Raw genomic sequence first — 26,683 nt, forward strand, 5'->3', positions numbered from 1 at the left:
GAGTGTCAGGTTATGTGACTCTTCTACTCAAACCTTTCAATGGTTTCCCATTTCATCCAGAGAAAAGCAATCTCTTTACTAAGGCACATAATGCCTTATGTGGTCTGGTCTATTACTCCTAATCTTATCTCTTACTACAATCCCTTTCTGCACTTCCTATTCCAGCCACACTGGCCTCCTTGCTATTCATCACATAAACCAGACATAAACCCTTACCTGGACCCTTTGTAATTTACTGGTCCCTCTACCTGAAACATTCTCTCTCTCTCTCAGATCTCCTCATGGCTTGCTTCTTCACCTCTCTCAAATCTTTGTTCAGGGACGCCTGGGTGGCTCAGTTGTTAAGCATCTGCCTTCGGCTTAGGTCATGATCACGGGGTCCTGGGATTGAGCCCCACATTGGGCTCCCTGCTCAACAGGAAGCCTGCTTCTCCCTCTCCCACTCCTCCTGCTTGTGTTCCCTCTCTTGCTATCTCTCTCTAATAAATAAATAAAATCTTAAAAAACAAAAAAACCTTTGTTCAGATGTCTCCTTATTAAGGCCTCCTCTGACCATCTTACTTAAAACTAACATCTTCCCTCTCTAAACTCCTCCTCCTTTTCATAGCATTTATTACCTTTAACATACTATTATATACTAATTTATTATATTTAGTGTCTGTGGTAGGCAGAAAAATGGCCCCTCTAAAGATATATTCATTTCTAATCCCCAGAATCTGTATTACCAACATGGCAGCAGATACGATATAAAGGATCTTAAGAGAGGGTGCTTATCCTGAATTATCTAGGTTGTCCCTTAAGGGTCATCACATGTATCATTATAAAAGGGATATAGAGGGAGATTTGATACGGATACACAGAGAAGAAGGTGATTCGACGGAGGCAGACTGGAGTGATGGATGCAGCCTCATGCCCAGGAATGTTGGGGCAGCCTCTAAAAACTGCAAACGAACAGACTTACTCCCAGAGGGTGGTCCTGACAACACCATGATTTCAACATACTTTTGGCCTCTAGAACTGTGAGAATCATTTTCTGCTGTTTTAAGCCACAGAGTTTACAGCAATTTGTTACAGTAGCCACAGAAAACTAATACAAGTCTAGTCTCACCCAAATACAAATGTAACTTCCACAAGGGCAGAGACTGCTTATTTTGCTCACTGCTATTTCCCAGTTCCTAAAATAATGCCTGACATATGCCAGACACTCAATAAATATTTGTTCAATTAAAGAATAAATGAATGAAATAAACACCCTCAAATAAAACCATCTGATTACAGAATCAATATCATGCTTTTATTCAGACAAAACCATTACTGTTTCTATGAGCAGATATATTAGCTAATATATAATATTAAATGCATATAAAAACCTAGAAAGTTATACACAAAACTCTTAAAAAGGGGAAGAAAGAAAAGAATGGAGACCTTCTTTTTTTAAGAGAGATGGGGAGGGAGTGGGAAAGGGAGAAAGAGAATCTTAAGCAGGGAGGGAGGGGAGAGTGGGGGAGAGAGAGAATCTTAAGCAGGCTCCATGGGGCTCCATCTCACGATCCTGAGATCATGACCTGAGCCAAAATCAAAAGTAGGCACTGAAGCTGTCATTTAATTTTTTTAAATGGAAAAACAGGGGCACCTGGGTGGCTCAGTCAGTTAAGTGGCTACCTTCAACTCAGGTTATGATCCCAGAGTCCTGGGATTGAGCTCCGCATCAGGCTCCCTGCTCAGTAGGGAGTCTGCTTCTCCCTCTGCTCCTCACCCCACTCTCGTTCTCTCTCTCTCTCTCTAATAAATAAAATCTTTAATAAACAAACAAACAAATAAATGGAAAAACAACAAAGATTTCGCAAATACAAGAGTGCCGCATAAACAATAAAAAAGCACAAGGACTCTCTCCACACTAAATGCTATACCATTTACTTGGAGACTAAGAAAAACCACTTTTTTTTTTTTTAAAGATTTTATTTATTTATTCGACAGAGATAGAGACAGCCAGCGAGAGAGGGAACACAAGCAGGGGGAGTGGGAGAGGAAGAAGCAGGCTCCCAGCGGAGGAGCCTGATGTGGGGCTCGATCCCGTAACGCCGGGATCACGCCCTGAGCCAAAGGCAGACGCTTAACCGCTGTGCCACCCAGGCGCCCCAGAAAAACCATTTTAGAGAGAAAAGCTGAAAACCAGAGAAAGCAAAATAATCTGCAGCCTTGAGTGACTTACACATAAATGAGATAATAAAGAAAAAATACTTCCGACAAAAAGGGAGTATTTTTCTACTAAAGAAAACAACTTTACCTGCAGCATGTAGTTGATCTGCCAAATCATATAACAACTTAAAGTTCTCTCCACTCTTCAAACCCCGACCTTATTGAAGAAGACGAAAAAAACAAAAAAACAAAAAACCAAATTAAGTAAACATAAACTTCATCCTATAAAGGAAACATAAACTCCATTCTATACAGCTGTGGAGACGACTTGTACCATGCTCCCCCTGGTGCCAGCGAAACAGATGTGCATCTGAGAGCCCAAATCTTATCCAGCTCATGATTTCATTTTCCTAATTGGTAAAATGGGAATAATACTTGCAACCTACCTACTTCTCACATTTGAAAAAACAAAAAACAAAAAAACTGTGCTCCTCTAAAATAAATACTAAGAAAATCAAAGATTTTAAGTTTACAACATCTTTTAAAATTAATAAATTACAATATTCCACTTACCACCAGATACCACCACTTTGGCACCAGTTAGCTCTGGCCGATCACTTTTTGTTAATTTCTGGTCAAGCCACTCCGCTATCCCCACTGGGGAAGGACTTGGTGCTGCATACATTGATAGAGATAACAAAACCATGACCGTGAGTTAAAATTCAGTAGCAGTAATTTTTAAGAGACACACATAAAGAATTCCATGAAATTTAAGTTTGTTAGTTACTGTGAATTTTTTGTGCTTCTAATATCATTCTTTCTGATTTTTTGGAAAAAAATGAAGGGATTAGAGTCCAGCCTTTACCTCATTAGCTATATGAACTTTGAGAAGTCATCTAATTCTCTGAGTCTACCTATAAAACTGGAATAACCTTCTATGAGGTTCAAATAAGGTACCTATATATACTAAAGAATAACACCCTCTGTACATTCACTATTAATTACATTCTTCCACTATACTGAGTCTTGCAGTATTATAATAGAAAATAATGAGAAAAAAGTAAAATAACACCCCTTTGATCTACCAAAGCAACTATACTAGTACAAAAAAGATATGAAAAAGGCACATTATAAATACTTCTTCCTTTTGGAAAGCTTGGGAATATTATTTAGACTGAGCTCTCAGACACTGTTTAAGAAATTTAACCAGAGGGGCACCTGGGTGGCGCAGCTGTTAAGCGTCTGCCTTCGGCTCAGGGCGTGATCCCGGCGTTATGGGATCGAGCCCCTAACCCGGCGTTATGGGATCGAGCCCCACATCAGGCTCCTCCGCTATGAGCCTGCTTCTTCCTCTCCCACTCCCCCTGCTTGTGTTCCCTCTCTCGCTGACTGTCTCTATCTCTGTCGAATAAATAAATAAAATCTTAAAAAAAAAAAAGAAATTTAATCAGAGGCCATCTCTTATTCTAATATAATCAGTGAACTAAAAAACAAGAAACAAAACAAACACAAACTTCAAATGAACACTCACCCTTTTCTGAACTGGCACTACCTCCACTTGTTGCTGCAGCTTCAAAAGATGTTCCTCGGACAGAAAACACCTTCACTTTCTCATCGCACTTCACCGTACATAAAGCATTTCCTGAAATACAAAATTTATTTTTTTAAAAACACCGTTGAAAGGCGAGTAATCCTTTGAGGTTCAGAATTTACCTCATGAAAACAAGGAAGAAATAACTACGAACCAGTTGTTTTCTACCTCTACTAAGTACAGGAAAAAGGACCATAACACCGAAGAAACTTATCAGTGGATACCTGTATAACCTTGGATTTTTTAAAAGCAGGGCAAGTGCTGACCTGCCTGGAAGCACGAAATTGGAATAGGCTAGGCAGCCACACTAATATTCCTAAAAGGAATATAAACAAATGCTTCCTTCTCCAAAAACACAGTCAGTAACTCAAGAATATGAGCAGCAACAACTTAAGAATGCAGCCACTAGGCTTACCAAGAGAGGAATTAATTAATAAATAATTTAATTAATAAATAATAAATAATAATTTAATTAATAAATTAAAACATGATAGGGCAAGGGCACCTGGGTGACTCAGTCAGTTAAACGCCTGCCTTCAGCTCAGGTTGTGATCCCAGGGTCCTGAAATCAGGCAGGCATCAGGCTCCCTGCTCCAAGGGGTGCCTGCTTCTCCCTCTGCCCCTTCCTCTTCCCTGGCTTATGCAGGCACGGGCGCTCTCCTTCTCTCTCAAATAAATAAAATCTTTTTTTAAAAAAGAAAGAAAACATGATAGGGCATAAAGAACAAGAGGTGTGATGTGCCAAGATTTTAAAAGAATTTAAGACATTTCTTACGGATTGGCAATCACGTAAGAGTGCCCTAAACTTGACCAATATTTCCCCTCAACCTCTACCAAAGATGAAAGATCTAATTTGAGAACTGACCATTAAACTGAAACACACAACTTCTATCAGAAAGAACAAAGAGTTCACTGCCTTCTCTAGCCCCACTAGAGACCAGATTGCTTAGCAGAAGATCAATCAACTAAAGAGACACTGATACGAATTTCTTAATGCAGATGGAAATGGAGTAAAAGCAGTGAAGATTAAGAATACAATTTTTTTAAATGGGAAAGTTTTGCTTCTCCAGGTGCCACTTACAAAATGTATTGAATAGTGAATCTAATTTTTATTGATGACTGGAAAAATCTCATTGCTCTGTAAACTGAACAACCAAGCAGGAAAGAACTGTGTTCTAGATCTATCAAACAGAACATCATGTCGTGATCCAGCAGCAAATCTCAGATTGAGATTTTTCTCAGAAACCTTTAAGATGGTCTATTTAAAGCATATGACTTGTTTAAAATACTATCTTCAAATTAATTTCTGCTTTTAAAATTCACGAAAAGTTAACACACTGATTAATTATTTGCTTTGGGTACTCACCTGCATAAATAGTTCTCACAAATGTGTCAGGAGACTTGATTGCAATGATGTCAGAAATTGGGGCAACATCAAGTTTGGCTGCTATTCTGGGCAAAAGGTTCTAAAAGCAAAAATAGCAGTGAATTACACACATACACACTTATGGATGGCTATCAACTATAAACACTAACATTCTCAAAATGCATATTCTGCAGAAATTTTAATTCAAGTATTTTATATTTCATATACCTCTTTAGACATACTACAACTTCAAGAACAACTTTTTGGATAGTCTTTGAGATTAAGTAAGAGTCTATCATTACTCTAACTACATCAAGGTTTTTATGAGTTTTACAGTAATAAACCATCTTAACTCAGTATGTTGAATTATAAGATATGATATTTGCTTTAATGAACGTCACTCACACAGTGTGACCATCATAGATTACTGAATTTAGGTAAAACAGAAAAATATTCAGAAGAGTAGTAAAATTCTCAAATACTAAAAAAGATTATACATGTATATATTTAATGTATATGAAAGAAAAAATTTCAAAGGAGACGTTTTCACCTTTTTAAAAACTCAGTATTGCGTTAAGAAAGATCAAAACTAACCTAAATATCCATCAACAGGGGATAGGTCTATTAATTATAGCTCATCCATATTAATGGAATCCTATGTAACCGCAAAACAAGAAGAGAAAGGTGAAGCATAGCCTGTATAATATGTGTGGGAGCAACACAATTAGTAAATGCTTCTCCTTGTATGTGCATATAACATCTCCGCAACAGATACGTGTGCTAACTTTGCCCTCACTAGCAGAGACCACTGGGAAAGCCACAATATCCGCAGGTCTCAGTTACTTCATCTCACAAATGACAGAAAGAGAATTCCTAGTTTTAGTCTAAAATTCTATGACTCTAGGGCTCTAAAACAGAGTTAGTGAAGTCTGAATGTCCACGCTTTCTAGACTCAAAGGTTTCCTTAGATGATAACATCATCTAAGTGTAATAAAAAAAATGAAATGTTGCTTTTTTTTTTTTTTAATTTAAAGATTTATTTATTTGAGAGAGAGTGCACATGCGCATGCCCACGAGCAGGGGTGGGGGTACAGAGGGACAGGGAGAAGCAGACACACCGCTGAGCCAGGAGACCAATGCTGGGCTCCATCCCAGGACCCAGAGATCATGACCTTAGCAGAAGTCAGATGCTTAACCCACTGAGCCATCCAGGCACCCCGAGTTACTTTTATCACACAAATAGAAAGCTGAATTCTACACTGCTTTCTACACAGAGCTTACCCCATGGCATCTCCTGAGCTTGGTACATGACACCATCTCTAGCAAACTCACTATAACAGTATTCAAGTTCCTCCTACATGCATGTGCAATTATACTATTTGTCACTAACATGTAGTTTGTTTTAAAATAACTTTAAAATACATACTTATAATGACCCTCAACTAAACTTAAGCACCCCCAGGGTAGAGATGTTGTGTTTTCCATTCCCCTTGTGTCTTACCCTATATCTAATAAGTGGTTCTGTATACCGATGCTAACAAGTGTTGATGGCCTGAGTCAATTTTCCTCCTGTTTTATCTACAACAGGAAAGATTTTATAATTTCAGTTTATTTTTACCTTTATTATATAGCAGTCCTCTTTCAACCATGACAGAAGAACTACTGAAAAGTACCACAGTTTATAAAACCACAATTAGAAAAAATTAAGATCTCTTTAAAATAAAGCATTTGGGAAAACAACTAAAATGCCGTTAAACAAACTTCTAACTTGGTAAATAAGAAGTTTAGAAGATACCTACTTTCAAAACAAATCAAATATGACAGTGTTTAAAGCCTGCTTCACTAACTCTTTTTTGAAATCACCTTTTAACTATTCAGGAAATACCACTGGAATATTATTACCTGGCTGAGCAAATTCTATTACAAACATTATGTGATGCAAACTATGTCTCTGTTTATAGTTTTAAACTTTCTAAATTGCTTGACATTTAATATCTTTTGTACTTCCATTATCCCATGTTTCATTTTAGCACATCTTGAAAAAAATTGGGGCGCCTGGGTGGCACAGCGGTTAAGCGTCTGCCTTCGGCTCAGGGCGTGATCCCAGCGTTGTGGGATCGAGCCCCACATCAGGCTCCTCCGCTATGAGCCTGCTTCTTCCTCTCCCACTCCCCCTGTTTGTGTTCCCTCTCTCGCTGGCTGTCTCTATCTCTGTCGAATAAATAAATAAATAAATAAATAAATAAATAAATAAAATCTTAAAAAAAAAAAATTTACCATGGTGCTTAAAGGCATATGTTTCCCCAGGTCTGATCTTTCATTTAAATGTCCAGAGAAGGTAGATGGTGAACAGATCTATCTCTACACTATGCAAACAGGCTTGACCACATTGGTTTCAGGGGACAGGCACAACTGTCAGAGTGTTTTTTCATACACAAAAAGATGACAGATTCTAGCATACCAGTATAAAAGTGTGCAACTCAAAATCACAGTTGGTAAAGGGCTGTGGTAGAGCAGATTGCTTAGCTGCATCTAATAGACTCTTTCTCATTCCAAACCCATTCAGAGGCTTCAACACCAGCTAATCATATATGACCCTTGTTCTCAAAACTTTCATATGTTGGGCACCTGGGTGACTTAGCTGGTTAAGTGTATGCCTTTGGCTTAGGTCATGATCCCAGAGTCCTGTGATGGAGCCCTGCATTGGGCTCCCTGCTCGGGGGAGTTTGCTTCTCCCTCTCCTCTGCACCTACCCCCCACCCCGTCCCGCTCCTTCTCTCTCTCTCAAATAAGTAAAAAAAATCTTTAAAAAAAAAAACAACTTTCATATGTCAACAACACAGCAATCAAGGTCAGACTATTAAAATCTGGCTAATTAGATGCAACAAACACCCTTTCTTGGTTTAATAATCTTTTCGGAGAACTGTCACCACAAACTCAAGACTCGTGAAATTTGTTTACATCATCTAATGCAGGATCAAAACTTTCAGAGATAGAATGGTCCACAAAGATCTTTTCGTTCAATGCTCGTCTGTAACAGAAGTTGGATGTTAATCCTCTGACTTAATCTTTTCCAGAGTAAGGGAAGAAAGCGGCCCCCCCCCTTTCCTTTTTAACATCGCTCTTTGGTAGATCTTGGATGTCACGTGGTCAAACTGCATCATTTTACATATAAGAAAAACAGACTTCGGAAAGGCAAAATGACTAGCCCAAGATCATATAGGTCTGTGGAACCACTTATCAATTACTAAATTCTATTAAAAAACTAAAAATTTATGATAGTGTACAATGTAACAACCTAATAATAAAAGGATAATTGTTCATTAAACTCATGTGTTTACATTGTTACTGCCTAGAAATTCTTAAAAGAAAAAATTTAGGGGCGCCTGGGTGGCACAGCGGTTAAGCATCTGCCTTCGGCTCAGGGCGTGATCCCGGCATTATGGGATCGAGCCCCACGTCAGGCTCTTCTGCTATGAGCCTGCTTCTTCCTCTCCCACTCCCCCTGCTTGTGTTCCCTCTCTCACTGGCTGTCTCTATCTCTATCAAATAAATAAATAAAATCTTAAAAAAAAAATTTAATGAGTTCAAACTGATAATTCTAAAGGTTAAAAACAAACTACAGCAATTTACATGGGTTATTCTGCAAATTCTCTACATGGTTTGCAGTAATTCATGTCTAGAAGCAATATTGCACCACAGATAAATATTCAAACACTACTCATTTTGTAAAAAAAAAGAGATCAATGACTTGGAGGCTCACTGTTATTGTCACTCAACATGATTAGCTGATGTAAGAGATTATATCTTATTCCTCAAACTTATATTTTAAAATCAATTACAACAGAATTATGAAAATAAAAGGAAAAAAGTCAGATCGAGACAATTCAAAGAAGAAATAAAAGCCAATAACTGTATGAAAGGATATTTGATTTCTTGATCAAAGAAATAAAAAATTTAAAAAGATATAGTTTTTCACCCATCAGATTGGGGAAAAATGTTAAAATGTACAATACCAGGTGTTGGCAGGTTACCCTCTCATGCAACTGATGGAATGCAACCTGAGATATCCTCCTAAGATAGCTAAAATTAAGCAATATATATCAAAATTTTAAAAGTACACAGTCTTTGACCCAACTATTTCACCTCTAGAGCTCTATTCTAAATAAACAGTAGTACATGTATACAACGATGTATGTATAGGGACATTTCCTTACAGCAAGGTTTACAAATGCAAAAAATTAGAAACAACCTGTCAATCCTCAGCTAAATATGGAATATTATGCAGCCATTAAAAAAATGAGACAGACATGTTTTATTTTCCAAGACACACTCTGAAGTAAAAACCACTGTCACAAAACAATTCATGATATATTATCACATTTTAGGAGCAAAAAAATTTTTGTACAGGTATTATAATTTCAAAATCCATAGCAAGGGGACTAAATGAAGGTACAACTGTTAACACCTATACTTCTGAAACGGGAAGAGGGATTCGGGAAGAAAGAGGACTTTGATACCTTGCTCTGCATACTACTGTACTATATGCCTCCTTTATAATAAAAATGTATTTGTGTACAACCTAATTTATAATATTTAAAAGTAAAACTAAAAACTAAAAACTGCAGCTTATTAAGAATGGTATAAAAGAAAAGGGAATTAGAATACCTGTGGCCACAGACAGAGCAAAAACAACCCAGTGACAAATTCTCTTGGGCTCCCCCTTAGTTTCCCTCCCTCTTTTTTAAAACTTCATGCAGATAACTAACCATCTGATAGCACATTCTTTCTTCAGACATATTACAATGCACACGATCAGATTGCAGCTTTCTTCACCCTAAGGATGTTTCCAACTACCACGCAGCCTTTGCAAATCCTCCAAGGAGATAGAATTTGGCCTTTGTAAATATCCATCAGCCACCCAAATAAACCACTGCTTAAAATGGGTTACTAATACAAATGACATTTACACACACAGACAATTCAACATTGTTTTTAAAGAAAAATAATCTTTAAAAATATCCTAGAGTTTTCTCCATGACAAAATTTGAAAATCTGGAAGTGGCATTCTAATAAATTATGATAAAATCTTGAAAGAATAGAGTTCTCTGTGACAAAATTTGAAAACATGGAGATGGCATTTTTACAGAAATTGTAACAAAGTCTTAAAAGAATAAATCCTAGCAAAACTACCATATTAATTCAGAGAGCCAGGATTAGCTACCTAAACAGAGTCTGTTGCACATTTTTATTAGCACAATGAAATCTAATCCTTCCAAGTAATGACATCACATTTCACATTCTCAATCTTCTCACCTTTCCGAAGGCAGATGCTCCAGCACAGATGTGTGTGTAATTGAACTGCTTCTGAGTTGCCAAAATCAATGGCGTCAGCTCCTCTGAGAATTAAATACATTTGATAAACACATTTCATAATATTTTCATATTCTTATATTCAAGCATACGTCAGACATTACACTTTTTCCACCAGAAAAGCTCACCTGGAAGGAGGCCTTTGTATGTATCATGCTGAGCCACCAGAACTTTTGCTACACCTGCTACTTTGCAGAGATCTTGTACCACCTGTAATTAAGAGTTTTTAATTATCCATCTAACAGAAAGATACAAATAGAGCCACCACTACAAATATCAACAGAACATAAAATCATGATGGCCAACTATAGAAATTGTTTTTCGGTTTTTGTTTTTTTGTTCTTGTTTTTTTTAACTATAGAAATTGTTCTTAACAGGAAAAGGATGACTTAAGTGGAAAAAAAAAAAAAGAAAATTCTTTAACAACAACAACAAAAAACTTAGGCCAATTGATCTTACTACCAACTGATCTTAAACAAAAATTTCTTCCTTGAAAAAGAAAAGTATTAATTGATAAGCCAAAATTAGCACAGTTCTCTACTCAAATTTAGTTATAAATTGTGCTTTTTGTCTTTCAATTAATGTAAGTGTAAATGCATCATTTTAGAAATGGTGAAAATGAGGCAATAGTTAGGTTCTGTCTCTCTCTCTCACTCAATAACAACACAGCCAATGGGTTTCCTAGAGGTAAAGAATAGGACCTAACCACACTGGTTTACAGGCCACTGCACTTTATTCGGCAACAATAATTTCTGCTGATATTAAAATTAGTTAATTTAGGCAACAGAAAAATCTTATATAGTGGTCCATTGTCAACTTCTGAGTTCCTGCCCACCTACATATATTTATCTATGATAAAGCAAAATAATTTTAATTCCTCATTTTTCCTTTGTGGAATCAGAATGAAGTTCTGGGAAAGCTTTTTGAACTCAGATTTCCTATATATAGAAGGCAAGCAGAATTCCCCCTTCTAATTCTCTAATTACAGCAAGACTGGCTTTTGCTTTAGCAGAGACATAACAATCATATCATGATCTCTGTCTTCTTGTTTACCTCCGACCTGATTCCCTGACGAGCAGGCATAAAAAACTGTGCCTCCTGCCACCACTCAATGGATGGTAAGGCTGCAACAATATTTGCTGTTTCCAAGGTTGCAAAAGCACCTCTGCCAAACCAAATACTTACTGGCAGACTACCTTGTACTATCAAAACTATCTTTTTTACCTAAAGCAAAAACTTCTGGCACTACACAGAAAAATCACTTGCTGCTTATGACAAATAGCTACAAAAAACAGTATAAAACTGAAATTTGCCTAAGCTATCAACAGAGTTTCTTTATACAGGTACTGTTTTTCTTTCAGATTAGAATGTGACAAAACAATAAGATTGTAACTAAAGAGAAAATGATCTCTGCTTTGATTTTTCTCAAAAGAGTGTGAATAAAATAGCATTTCGAAAAGTTTTAAAATGATATTTGAATAATTATTTAAAATCACAGCAAATAATCAAAGCCAGAACTTACATATCTAAAAGCACGGCAACCAAAAAAGATAGCTTAGCCATGTCATCACACATTGTGGTTACTATCAAATAAGTAAGATTCCTAGCTGGTAGCAGGATTTAGGTAAAGAAATCCATACAACTCAACCCCAAACCTGCTAGAATACATTCTTTCAAGACACTAATTTCATGTGAGAAATTAGACAGAAATGACACTAGCATTCTGAACCTGCCTTATATCACATGCTCTGCATCAATGCCATTTAATAAAAAAATAAATAAAATCCTCTAAAAAAAAACATGCTTTCTCCAGATTTCTTCCTCTGAGGTCCACGTCCCCAACTGCACACTTGGCAACTCCTGTATGGTACGGGAGGGAATTGGTAGCTCAACTTAACTGAAGTATGATTTCAACTACACTGTAGCCCAGTGGTACAGATCCTGCAAACCATATTCTAGCACTTTTCTAGAGGGTTAGTTTACAAAGCCGTTATCTCATTTCAACAACACAACAACAAAAACAAAGAACATTTTTACTAACAGCTATAGTTTGAAAAGCATAGTACTTACATTTAAATTCTTATACCAATTAAAAATTAATATCCATGATACTTTGTCCAGATTTACCACTTTCAGGAATTAAAAGCAATTAGCTAGTATATTCATCAATACAAAAAAGGGATCGGCTATTAACCTCTAAGGAGACTCAAATATTATCATTCTACTTGGTACCTGATGGCACATGATGGTGCCAGTGGAACTAAATCAAGTATTTTACCTCATTTCAAAAGACAAAATGCTTAGTGAGCAAACCTTTTAGTTCCTTTTTCACATGTAGTAATGACTATGACATTGGCCATTTAATGAGGATTAGAGCCCAGTTTGGGTTACAGTCCTCAGCATAATTCTCTGTTGCCATCTTTCCCTGTCTCTTGATGGAGATTATATTTGCTATAGTTGACCTTAAAAATTTCTCACCTTGTCACATTTGGTTCCAGCTACTAAGCAAGACACTTCACCTCCAAGACGTTTGGCTGCAGTGATGGTATTTAATGTAATGGGTGCGAGGGTATCATTTGCATGCTCGGCTATTACCAGGGTACTTTGAAATCGTAGCAATGAGGCCTAAAAGGGGAAAAAATGTGGAAGAGAATATTGTAATACAAATAGGTTTTTAAAACTCTAATTGTAAACCAAGTGTGCTTAAAAAAAACTGTACACAACACTCAGTTCTATAAATGTATTCATAAAGTACTTATTTGCTCAACGGCAAAAATTAAGCTATCTGTGTCTATTCTGTTACTACTATTCTCAATAAGAACAGAAAGTGCAAATTTGTATTCTACAGTTAGAAAAATTTATTTCAAAACAACTTTCCCACTAATCTATGTTTCTGAATATTTTGTGTTCAATGAGAACTTGCTAACTACATCTAAATTTAAAATTCTTAAGTAGAGGGGCACCTGGGTGGCTCAGTTAAGCATCCAACTCTTGATTTCAGCTCAGGTCATGATCTCAGGGTTGTGAGACTGAGCCGTACATCAGGCTCCACACTCAGTGGGGAGTCTGCTTGAGGTCTCCTCTCCCTCTCCCTCTGTCCCTCACCCCACCCCTGCTCAGGAATGCGTCTTGCTCGCTCTCAAAAAAATAAAAACAAATAAATGTAAAATTCTTAAGTAGAACGTATTAACTACCAAACTAGGAATCAAACTATTACCAATGATATCCACTTGCAGCAAAACAGCTGAAGATACAGTATATCCAGAAATAATGGGTTTGAAATCAATTACTAAAGTTGATTTCTATTGCTTTCAGGCAAAATGCATTCAATACCCAAATAACTGATAATGTAAATCTGTCTTTAAAATACAATACCACACAGTAATTTTGCTGGGGTTCCAACTGTTTAACATGCTTCTGAATTCAAAAAAGAAGGTTGCAGACCATATCTTGGAACCAAGCACTATCCACCTATATCTACTGTGGACTATCAAGAAACCACCAATAGTTCATGGTCATCTGGAATTAATTTCAAACACCAGGAACACAAAGATGAACAAGAATGGTCACTGTACTCAAAGATTTTAAGGGAAGTAAGACTTGTTTACATACAATTATGAGAACAGTTTTTCAATCAATGAAGAGATCCAAAAGGCTGAAGGTTGCAGATCATGAAATACAGAATCAAGAGGAAGAAAGGAAGATGTTTAGGTGCTCCTGTCATGTGAAAACATGAGGAAGGGCACCACAGATGTGACGAAATAAGAAAACTCTGTAACTATCCTTGTGAAAAATCACAATGAGAAATGAGAAAGGGAGGCACTGAGGATCAAATGGCACGGTTGTATGACTTAATTCAGCAATAATCTTTGATCTGGAGCTGGAGTGAGGAAAGCATGATACAAAATTTACACCACAGCTGGAAATTTACAAAGGAGGGAATGAATGAAAGGCAGGCAGGCATGGGACTATAATGCTCATTACACAATTAAATTTACAAAATACATATTTTTTTCATTTACTATACTGTAAATACCAATTGCTGTATTTTAATATCCTTTTTTTTTTCAAAGATTTTATTTATTTGATAGAGAGAGAGGCAGCCAGCGAGAGAGGGAACACAAGCAGGGGGAACGGGAGAGGAAGAAGCAGGCTCCCAGCAGAGGAGCCTGATGTGGGACTCAATCCCAGGACCCTGGGATCACGCCCTGGGCTGAAGGCAGATGCTTAACGACTGAGCCACCCAGGCGCCCTGTATTTTAATATTCTTTACCCTTTTATTGCTGTTAAGTATATGAGCATACCAGTTTAATCAGTCCTGTAATCATTTGGGTAGTTAGTAATTTTTTTATTATTTTTTAAATAAAGATTTTATTTATTTATTTATTTGAGAGAGTGAGAAAGCACAAGACAGAGGGGAAGCAGACCCTCTGCTGAGCAGGGAGCCCAACATGGGGTTGGATCCCAGGACCCTGGGATCATGACCTGAGCCCAAGGCAGAGCTTAACCAACTGAGCCACCCAGGTGCCCCAGTAATTTTATTATCATAAACAATGCAGGGGCATCTGGCTGGCTCAGTCAGTGCGGCATGAGACTCTTGATTTTAGGGTTGTAGTCTGAGCCCCACACTGGGTGTACAGATCACTTTTAAAAAATAATAAAATGTGGGGCGCCTGGGTAGCGCAGTCGTTAAGCGTCTGCCTTCGGCTCAGGGCGTGATCCTGGCGTTATGGGATCGAGCCCCATATATCAGGCTCCTCCGCTGGGAGCCTGCTTCTTCCTCTCCCACGCCCCCTGCTTGTGTTCCCTCTCTCACTGGCTGTCTCTATCTCTGTCAAATAAATAAATAAAATCTTTAAAAATAAATAAATAAATAAATAAATAAATAAATAAATAAATAAATAAATAAATAATAAAATGCATAAAACCCAAACAATGCAGAGAAGACCAACCTTACAGCTAAATCTTTGCACTCATCCTCAACAAACAACGAGTTTGTTTTAGTTTAGAGAGACCCTTCTGATTGGAAACTCGCCAGACCTTAGCTGCTCTGCTTCCGTAGAAGACTAAGCCAGATTCTCCGCAACCTTCAACAAGCTATAGGGACCCTCTTCCCCTAAGCTTTCTACCTGTACCAGTTCATCCTCAACCTTCTCCTCAGTCCTCTAAATCACCTCTGTCCTTGATGAACCAATCCCAGAGCTGGGGACCAGAGACTCTAAGGATATACCAGAGAAAGGAATCACTGCATTATGTATCATGGATGGCATTTCTTGTCTTTTTCTTCCCTGTCTACTCAAAGGAAGCGAGGAAAAGGGGGGAAATGAGACTTTTGTTGTTGCCAGATCAAGTACCTGCTTGTACAACTTTTTTTTTTTTTTACAATAAAAAATTGCCTTCTTACAGCAGGTGGTTAAAGTAAGGTTAGAAATCTTTATGCGCATCTTATGATTCTTTTCTTATGACAAATTCCTAGAAGTGGTAGATCAAGAAGTAGGCAGACTTTTAAGGCTTTTAATACTGATGGACACAAACTGTTCTCCAGAAAGTTGTAGCAATTCACAACAGTTCACAATTCTTGGGATGGAATAAAAGTTCTTAGAAGGCAAATACCATGCCTATTCAAAGAATCTAGTACAATTTTTTAAAAATCTGTATCTGTAGAAATATATAGTACTTTCTCTTTTTTAATCAGAAGATCACAGTATCTTGTGAAGAACTCTACTTAGGACTCAATGGTCCTAAATCATAAATAATTTAAATTATAAATCACATTTCACAAGAGTTGCCAGTAACAAACTAATTATTACCAATATATATCAGACACATTTTTTATTATGTTTCATACATCATTTACTATAAAAATTATGAGATTTCCATCACCATTTCAAGAATAAATCTAAGATTTGGTGGCAGAAGGCCCATATTTGCTGTAAATTATACTTCTATAAGATAAATTAGGAGTTCTCCTAAGGAATCATCAAGCTTTTTAGAACTTCTAGAGGGACACTATATTCTTTTTAAAAGACTATTCAAAATTATAAGAGTAAACAACAACAAAAGAACATACATAAGAATCCACTCAGTTCATCTACCTGATCAATCTTTACTAATTACTATTACATCATACAGGCACTCTGTATTACTTTATCACTTGACTCCTTATAGTTTTGAATACTAAGCTTCCTTCTAACTCAGTGTTCTACCTTCTATTCCTCAGATACCACCTAAAGAGAAGCTACAGCAGTTAAGTATGGTTTTATGTGGCTTAATTCAGCAGTAATAATTGTGTGTACCAGGAGAAACTGCTCTGTAACCTTTAAAATGTTATGTCTCAATCTAGAGCCCAGTTTCTTTATCTGCAAATTGAGGGAGATGAACTAGCTCAGAGGATTTCAAGCTACACTCCATATAAGACTAAGGGTGTCAGGGAGGCGCACCTCAGGAACCACCACATAGGATAAAGTAAAAACCAGGCAAGGAGGGTTGCCAGAATGGCTTCCCAGCTCTGTTTTAACCAAATTAACTAAACCAAAATATATAGGTATTGAGAGAGAGAGTTGACCCTGGAACAACATGGGGGTTAGGGCACTGAGCCTTGATGCAGTCTACATATAACTTTTGACTCCCTCAAAACTAATACCCTACTGTTGACCAGAAGCCTTCCCAATAACAAGAGTCAATTAACACATACTTTGTATTTGTACTACATACCATATTCTTACAATAAAGTGAGCGAGAGAAAAGAAAATATTAAGAAAATCATTAGAAGAGAAAATACATTTACTACACTGGACTCTATAAAAAAAAATTCACACACAAGTGGAACGATGCAGTTCAACTCCATGTTGTTCAAGGGCCAACTCTATATCTTATCTAAAACTCTCGTAACTCTAAAAGTGTAAGCAGTCAGGGATGCTTGGGTGGCTCAGTCGGTTAAGTAGCCAGTTCTTGATTTTGGCTCAGGTCATTACCTCAGAGTCCTGGGATCCAGCCCCACACTTAGCCACTTAGCGGGTAGTCTGCTTGAGGATTTCTCTCCCTCTCCCTCTGCCCCACCAGCTGCTCACGCTTGCTCGCTCTCTCTCTCAAAGAAATAAATAAATCTTTAAAAAAAAAAAAGTGTAAGGGGACTCCAGAATTTGTGTTTTTAATTACTAGCTCACAGCAAAGTACCATCATTTTTAATCTGTTTTATATAGGTATCCCCAAGCTTTTCAAAAATTCATTTTATGCCACTTCACTTTCATGAAAGACCTACCTGTTTTCACTAACCAAAAGAAACCTGAAGAGGATTTTCATTTTTATGAAAAGAGGTGAAAAGCAAAAATAGCATTCAGCATTTATTTTGCAGGAAGCTGTACCCCAAAGCATTGCACACCTGAAGCAGTGAGAGCAGCTTCCCTGGAACTACACTGAGCATCAAGCCACCATAGCTTTGAACTGTGTGAGCATCTGCGATTTGTCTCAATTAATTCTGTGCATCCATTAACAAGATGTATCCTATGATATCAGAAAAGCCTAAGAGAGGTTATTTTTTGGGTCTGAGAACACTAAAAAATGTTTCCGTATAAGTTAATGGCAACTGCTTCTTCACTTTACACTGTTTTTGCTTACGAAAGGTTTCATAGGAAAGCTCTATTTTGCATAGCAGGGGAAACTTGTAGATTTCTAAAAGATTTCACTTAGCAAATATTTTCCTGATTTTTAAAAAATAGCCTGATCAAAAAGAAAATAAGATGATGTAAAAGTCCTCTTTTCCAGCTCTAAACATTCTATAGCCCTAAAATCTTACTTTAGGTAGAACAGTGGTATAGGTAACTACTAAAGATTCAAAAAGGTCCTTTACGGAAAAGGTTTTTAAACAAAAGTTACATTTTATTTTCTTATGATCCATGCTGTATACTTTGGGCCCTCTTTTTTATTGGGGGAAAAAAAGGAGCCAAATTCTTAAACATTTAAAGATAACTATAGGAAGACTTAATAAGGTAACAGCCCAGAAAGGAATCTCAACCTCCTCAAAACACTTAAATTACTTTATGCAGGCTGCTGTCACCATAAATTCTGGCTCATGGACCTTATCTGGGCCCTCAAAACTGCCTGACAATGTTACTATGCTATCCACGTTGGCAGCTCACTCTCCATAGCAACTATTTCAAATATCCCCTTCTGATGTTTCTCAAACGCTAATAGACTCTGTTTCCCACTCTCAGAAGAGAGCCTCATTTCCTACTTTATTCACAATGAAAACTGAAGCCATTAGAGGGACCTGTTCACCTTCCTGATAGTGAACGGAAATTACTGTCCCTGTCCTATCAAAATGGAAGCTGCTACAGGTCCTAGATTTGATCGCTTTATCTGGGCTCTAGATTCCGTCCTCTCAAATCTAGTTGGAGACTTCTTTCTGTAATCTCTCAGTAATATCTCTAACCTCTCCCATTTTCCAGGGCTCCTTCCCATCAACATTTAAACATATTTGAGGATCTCCCAATTTTAAAGAAGTCCAAAATTAAAAACTCACTAGCCCCACCTTCCACTCCAATTCTCTAATTCCTCAAATCCCATTCATGCCTCAACTACTCGCACTCTTGCTCATGTCCTCACCAAAATTACCAACAGATACTTTTCAGGCTTTACCTTACTTATTCTCTCAGGAATATTTAAAATTATTAACTATTCACTTCTCATTTCCATGGCTTAATTTATAATTTGCCACCTATAAGAATCACATATATACTGGAGGAAGGAGGGAGAAAGAGATATTAAATCTCGTTCTAAGTGCTAGACCTAAAATTAAGTTACATCTGCACATCCAATTGCTTGTCTGTCTCCATCAAACACTCTCCAACTCAGCAGATCCAAATCTTAATTCATCTTTCCCCTGATCCTCTAGCCCTTTACCAGATTGCTTCTCCAGAGTTCTTCAGGGGATACACCACTAATAAGCTGCCCAAACCATGATCTGAGAGTCATATCTGAATGTTTTCTCAACCCTCACATCCAATCAACTACTAAAGTCATACCAATTCTCCCTTCTAAATACAGTATATCTCCTAAATCCATTCATCACTTCTCTCCGTCATCAATGCTACCACCTACTGCAGGCCATTATCCTTCTCCTGTATCATTCCAGACATCTGACCCAGCTTTCTCCCCTCCAATTCACTTCCCTGGATCTTCCCATGACACAAATCTAGCATGTTATTCCCCTGCCTAAAACACATCAATTGCTTCCTACCCCCTTAGGAGACAACTAGACTCTTTAGGTTGGCTTACCAGGCATTTATTTTATGGTGTGATCGACCCTCTCTAGCCATATATTCCTCTCTCCATTTACACCTTATTTTCAGATACTTGAACTTGCCCTGCTCTCTGACCCCCAGCCTTCCCTCAAATTGTTCCCTCCACCTAGAGGACCTCTTCCCCTGTTACCTGATTAGCTTCCAGTCAATCACCCTTAAGTTTTCTGCTTAAATACCAATCTTTCCAAGAAGCCTTAGTACAGTGCAGTGGTAGACAATACAGGCTCTGGAGCCACCCTGCCTGGGTTTGAATTCTACTTCCACTGTAACTTCTCTGCATTTCAGTTCCCTGATCATAGAGATGATGATGATGATCTGATGATAACCTCACAGAGTTGTGAGAATTAAATTATTGGAATAATGCCTAGAATATAAATGCTCGATAAACGTTAGCTACACATAAAAGCCTTCTTGGGATCTCCTTGGACTAATTAACTTTGCTAGCACCAACACAGTACACTGAATTGCCTTCATTATAGCACTTATCACACTTGACTATACTCACCTGATTATTTTGCCTTTTCTACTTGATTTTGAGGACAGGGGCCATATCTCATTTTCTTACCACTATAACCCCAGCTTCTACTTCAGTGTCTAACCCAGACGGGATATCCAATAAACGAACTGAACATTGATTTTAAAAATCTCTTCATCAAAAGAATGAGATGACCAGCCAGATTGGGAGAAAATTATTTGCAAAGGACATATAATAAAAGGCTGTTATCTAAAAGAACACAAAGAACTCTTAAAATTCGACAGTAAGAAACAAACTGATTTTTAAATATGGGCAAAAAATCTGAACAGATACTTAACCAAAGAAGGTATATGGATGGTAAATAAGCACATGTAAAGATGTTCAACATTGTGTATTAGGGAACTGCAAATTAAAACAAAAATGAGATACCGCTGCATACCTATTAGAATAGCGAAAATCCAAAACACTGACAACACCAAATGCTGGTGAGGATGTGGAGCAATAGGAACTCTGGTGGAAATTAAAAATTGTACAGCCACTTTGGAAGACAATACCGCAGTTTCTCTAAATACAATCTTGTCTCTAAATACAATACAAATACTCCTTGGTATTTACCCAAATGAGCTGAAAACTTATTTACACACAAAAGCCTGCATATGGATATCTACAGCAGCTTTACTCATAATTGCCAAAATTTGATAGCAACCAAAAAGTCCTTCAGTAGGTAAATGGATAAACTCTAATTCATCCAGAAAACAGAATATTCAGCACTTTAAAAAAGAAAAGAAAAGGCGCTATAAGGCCATGAAAAGGCTATATACTGTACAGTCCCACTTAGACGACATGCTGGAAAGGCAAAGCTATGGAGACAGTGAAAAGATCAGCAATTGCCAGGGGTTGGGGGCAGCGGGGTGAGAGGGAAACAAGCAGCGCGCAGATTTTAGGGCAGCGAAACTATTCTGTATAATACTATAACGGTGGATACATGCCACTGTACATTTGGGATACACTCACAGAATGCAGATCACTAAGAGTGAACCCAAATGTAAACTATGGACTTGGATGTTAATATGTCAATGTGGTGTCATCAACTGGAACAAAAGTACCATTCTGGTGCAGGATGCTGATAGTGCAGGAAGGTGGGGACAGGCAGGGGGAAATACATGGGAACTCTCTGTAGTTTCTGCTCAATTTTGCAGTGAATCTAAAACTGCTCCCCCAAATAGTCTTTTTTTTTTCATATAGTCTATTTTTTTAAAAAATCTTCTGTTACTTTAAAAACATCCTTTAAATACCTCTACTCTATTTACTGAGCTATAGAGAGCAATTTTAAGACTCTAGATCAGCCTTTCTCCAAGACTGCGCATCTAAGCCACAGAAAATCTAAATGGCTGTTGTCTTAATTCTTCCAAGAATGAACATAGCCAGGACCATCCTAGACACATAGGAGAGAAGTTAATTCATTGCGTAGAGTGGGTGCTTTAAATGCTTGTTGCCGCCTTACACTTATATCTTCCTTTTGTGTGTGTGAGTGTACAAGCAATTTATTGAGGACTACTCCTGGAAACATCTATGAGGCATCAAGGAGACAGGACTGGGCAGTGGAAGAAGCTAAACTGCAAGACTGGATGCAGTCACAACAAAGATCTCAGCTGATCCCACAAGGAGCCCTGGAGCTATGACAGCCCTTCAGAGTTGTACAGAAATGAAACAAGGGTGCTATAGATCTTCCTTTTCACACTGTGTCATTACTCCAGAACTATTTTGTCTTAATTTCCAGGCTCCTTCAGCATGCTCCACCTTACCTTAGACGAAATTTACATGGACTTTTGATTTTGTTTTAACAATCAAACTAACACAACTAATGCTCTATTTCTGTTTCTAGCTCAACCCTGCAAATAATCCATATTTAAAAACCAAAATATCTAATAAGAACACATTCAATATGAACAGAATTAAAATAATAAACAAGTGACTTAAGACAGACAAAACTCAAAAATGATGTTTTTCATCTAAAGAAAATCCTTCACCTTTATTACTTCATCACTCAATAACAATTACAAGCCACCTCAATTTACAAAGTAATTTCAGGTATCTTTTCAGTTTCCCCAGCCCCTTACCTGATTACCCTCCCTGCCACTACATGTTCCCCAAATACCCCATACACCTTTCTGTTACAATGATCATACTTAAAACAATGTGTTCAATGTCTGTTTTCCCTCATCTATTCACAGCGTGTGGGCAGGAGTTAGGTGTGTCTGTTCTCCACTGTGAATTTAGTACCTACCTTTGTGCCTGGTGTATAGCTGGTACTCAATGAATGTTTGGTGACTAAATGAAGTTTCCCCAAAATGATAAACTAAAAAGCAACTCTTTGTATCTCACTGGTAACTTAATTATCTAAGCAATTACATGTCTATCTACCAAGAACGGTATATAAACTTGTTAAATCACTACAACAGATATCCCATCATGCTTTCAGAAAACTTACCAAAACTACTGACTAGACTTAGTTTAAATAGTAAAATGTGAAGTTTTCTTTCTCATACCAACCGCATACCTCAGTGAGCTCACTGGCCTTTTTGAGAGGGTATACTTTTCGAGGGCAGGGCTTAAAAGGTTATCATTCTCTCTCCACCCTTTCAGAGCCAAACTTCTTGAAAATAATGTCTGTAAGCACCAATTACTGCCTCATCTTTCTCTCCTTTACTCACAGCAAACTGGCTTTCACATTCACTGTATCACTGAATCCAATCTCTTCAAAGTCAATAACAACCTTGTTATAGCTAAGTCCAAGGACTATATTTTGGTCCTTCTCTTACTCAACCTTAACAGTGTTGACACTGCTTTTGATTTTTTCAGTCTTTTAGGTGTAACCAAAGAGATTTACTGTTCAGGAGTTCCTGCTATGACTTCAATTCAGTGTTCATGTAGTAAACTACCATAGGTGTTAGAAGAAAAAAAAAGTGGGATTCTAACTCCCTACTTTGCCCTTACAAACCCAGTCACAACCTAAAGTAGTAAGAATAATTTTAACCTACTCCCTCCCCCCACCATCTTTGAAAACAAAGTGAGATATGGGTAAGGGAAGGGACAGCATGAGGGTCTTCTCGCTTCTTAACTCAAAAATAAAAAGGCAGGAATGGGGGCACCTGGGTGGCGCAGTCGTTAAGCGTCTGCCTTCAGCTCAGGGCATGATCCCGGCGTTCTGGGATCGAGCCCCACATCAGGCTCCTCCGCTAGGAGCCTGCTTCTTCCTCTCCCACTCCCCCTGCTTGTGTTCCCTCTCTCGCTGACTGTCTCTCTCTGTCAAATAAATAAATAAAATCTTTTTTAAAAAAATAGGCAGGAATAAGCTATAAAATCTTTCCAAGTTCTGGGGCGCCTGGGTGGCACAGTTGGTTAAGCAGGCTGCCTTTGGCTCAGGTCATGATCCCACAGTCCTGAGATGGAGCCCCATGTCCAGCTCCCTGCTCAGCAGGGAGGCTGCTTCTCCCTCTCCCTTCCGCCCCCACCTGCCCCACTTGTGCTCTCCCGCTCTCTCGCGAATAAAATCTAAAAAACAAAAAAACAAAAAAACTTCCAAGTTCTAATGAAAAAGATAAATATGTGATTAAAGTCATCTATCCCTATTTTAACATACATTTTGTAATAATAAAATGTATATTACGTTTTTGTACTTAAACTAAATAACTTACTTTAACCTCTTTAATAATAAAATATGGTAGCTTTTAATCATGACTAGAAATGTCATATGACATTGATTATAATATTAAAAACACAATTTATTTCACTTTAAAAACAGACAAGACCCTTTGTGGACACACTGGCAGGCAGCATAATTTTACAGAATTCACCTTACACAATAAATCTTTTAGAACCATCAAAATTGGCTCTCTTTCTTCTTTCAAAAGAAATTAAAATTTGCATACAAATTACACAGTTAAATCTCATTTGTCAATGATAGGGCATGGACTCTGAAAAATGTCATGTTCCTTCAACACCAGTTTCATAGCTTCTAAATAGTGATTGTTATGCCTCCCCCATCTGGCAATGAATACAAAAACAGGAACATTCAAATGACCTTGAAAAGGGCTGCTTCACTCTCCACATAAAGTATTTCTTTGGTATCTTAATAAGTCAACAAATCAATTTCAAATGCAAATGAATATAAAATAATACTCATAATTCAGATTAATTTCCCCACAAGAATGTTAACTAATTGCAAATGCCTACCTATTTTCCTCTTAATGTGTTCTCTAGCTCTTTATTGTAAATGTAAAAGACCACCTTCATTAAACAGATGACATTGAAGAGCCCCTCAGAGATGAAGGACTTTGCTCAAGGGCACAAATCAGGTCAATACTGGAAACGGAACTTAGATACCAAATGCAAATGATTTAACTTACATTCTAACAATTTATCTTTTTTTTTAACTGTAGTAGATAACACTTATAAAATTTATCATCTTAATCATTTTTAAGTGTGCAGTTAGCTATATACACATTGTTAACAGTTCAAGATAAGCTTTTAATAGATTAATCTAATATAAAAATATAGTTTTGTGGAAATATACCTTCCTAAATAACTCATGGTTAGCTACAGAGCAAATTTTTTAAAATTTCAAGAGTAGGGATTTCAGATAAGCTATTTGACTTTATGACATCATTGATGTATAAATGTTGGGTATCAGAGCCAATGGCCAAGAAAGAATTCTTGAGATGTCTTCAGTGAAAAAAAGTGGTTTTACTAAAGCACAGAGACAGGACCTGTGGCAGAAAGAGCTATACTGGCGCTATGACCAGTGACTAGCCACTGAGCCATTGTTAGGGAAAGGTCATGTATCACTGTCTAATAAAACCTTTGTCATGTGACTCTTCAGATGTATGTTAGTAGGCCATATTCTTGGAGGATGACTGCAAACATGTATCTTGGGGGTAAAGATAAAGGAAGTTTCCAAAGGAATTTGTTTATGTTAAAGAAGACTTACAGGATCCTGGAGGTCAGGATAATGTTAATCATAGAGGCAGCTGAGTTCCTAGAGAAAAGTCACTCTACCTGGTTCAAGGGCTTGTCAGTGGGCCGTAGGCAATAAGGAAATTTAATTTTCTTCTTTTGCCTTTGTTTCCCACATCATCATAAGAAAACAGGAGCCAGAAGGGACTCCCACTTTAGAAATATAGGACAACTTGAGAGCACTGAAAAATATAAGATAGTGGGGCACCTGTGTAGCTCAGTCAGTTAACCAGCCAGCTTTTGATTTCAGCTCAGGTCATGACAGGGTCCTGGGATCGAGCCCCATGTTGATCTCTGCACTCAGTGGGGGAATCTGCTTGAGGATTCTCTCTCCCTCTCCCAGTGCCCCTCCCCCACCCACACAAGCTCAGGGGCGTGCGTGCACACTCTCTAAGATAAATAAATGAATCTTTTTTAAAAATGTGATATTAGCGGATTATAACTGACTGTATAAAGGATCCATAATAGGTGCACCTAGGTGGCACAGCGGTTAAGCGGCTGCCTTCGGCTCAGGGCGTGATCCCGGCGTTATGGGATCGAGCCCCACATCAGGCTCCTCCACTATGAGTCTGCTTCTTCTTCTCCCACTCCCCCTGCTTGTGTTCCCTCTCTCGCTGGCTGTCTCTATCTCTGTCAAATAAATAAATAAAATCTTTAAAAAAAAAAAAAAAAAAAGGATCCATAATAAATACACAAATAAGCAATAAGGAAATGTTCTTCCTTATAATAGAATGCTAAGAGTATAGAAGGAATGATGGAATTAGAAAAATTACCATTTTACATCATAGTAATATTTTTTCTTAACATCAATATATGTTAAGACTAGTGGGTCAAAGTCTGATGAGAAACAGGAGATTTACATAATCTCAATGTACCTCCCTACAAATTAGTTAAAAATCACAAAGGTAGAAGTAGTAACTTGTTAGTGGAAAAACCTGGTGAACAACACTTTAGCCAAGTAAAGTTAACATCACCAATAATGGGATAAATCCATACCACTTCTTCGAGACTCCTGCCAAAATAATCACGAGGAAACACCAGACAAACCTAAAGCGGGAACAGTCAACAAAAAGGCCTGTACTCTTCAAAGATATCAATGCCATCAAAGCTAAAGAAAGGCTGAAGAGCTTCTCCAACAAAGACTAAAGAGACAAAACTAAATGCAAGGCATGATCCTCGACTACCCTAAGTCAAACTGCTAGAAAAACTGCTATAAATGATATTAATGTGACAACTGGCAACATCTGAATGTCTGCAGACTGGATAACAGTATTGTAGCAATGTTAAAGTTCCTGACTTCCCCGATTTTACTGCGGAAACAAAAGGTGAACTTCCTTGTTTTCAGAAAATACCCACTGACTTACTTAAAAATAAGGGACATGTCTGCAACACATTCTCAAATGGTTCAGAAAAATAATAAG

General features: G+C 37.6%; 1 protein-coding gene across 2 annotated transcripts in view; it reads right to left on the reverse strand.

Annotated features, from left to right (window-relative positions):
• Positions 1 to 26,683, reverse strand: part of ETFA (electron transfer flavoprotein subunit alpha) — a 76,551-nt gene that overhangs the window by 47,537 nt on the left and 2,331 nt on the right. For both annotated transcript variants that reach the window (XM_045795112.2, XM_045795113.2), the window contains exons 2-8: positions 12,948 to 13,094; positions 10,598 to 10,679; positions 10,413 to 10,495; positions 5,097 to 5,196; positions 3,671 to 3,781; positions 2,713 to 2,814; positions 2,288 to 2,356 (exon numbers count right to left, since the gene is read on the reverse strand). In XM_045795112.2, coding sequence (XP_045651068.1) covers positions 2,288 to 2,356; positions 2,713 to 2,814; positions 3,671 to 3,781; positions 5,097 to 5,196; positions 10,413 to 10,495; positions 10,598 to 10,679; positions 12,948 to 13,094 — 694 coding nt within the window. The remainder of the gene's footprint in view (positions 1 to 2,287; positions 2,357 to 2,712; positions 2,815 to 3,670; positions 3,782 to 5,096; positions 5,197 to 10,412; positions 10,496 to 10,597; positions 10,680 to 12,947; positions 13,095 to 26,683) is intronic.

This window comes from Ursus americanus, chromosome 28 (genome assembly GCF_024610735.1).
Source record: "Ursus americanus isolate L20-20 chromosome 28, mUrsAme1.1.p, whole genome shotgun sequence".
Classification (NCBI taxonomy): domain Eukaryota; kingdom Metazoa; phylum Chordata; class Mammalia; order Carnivora; family Ursidae; genus Ursus; species Ursus americanus.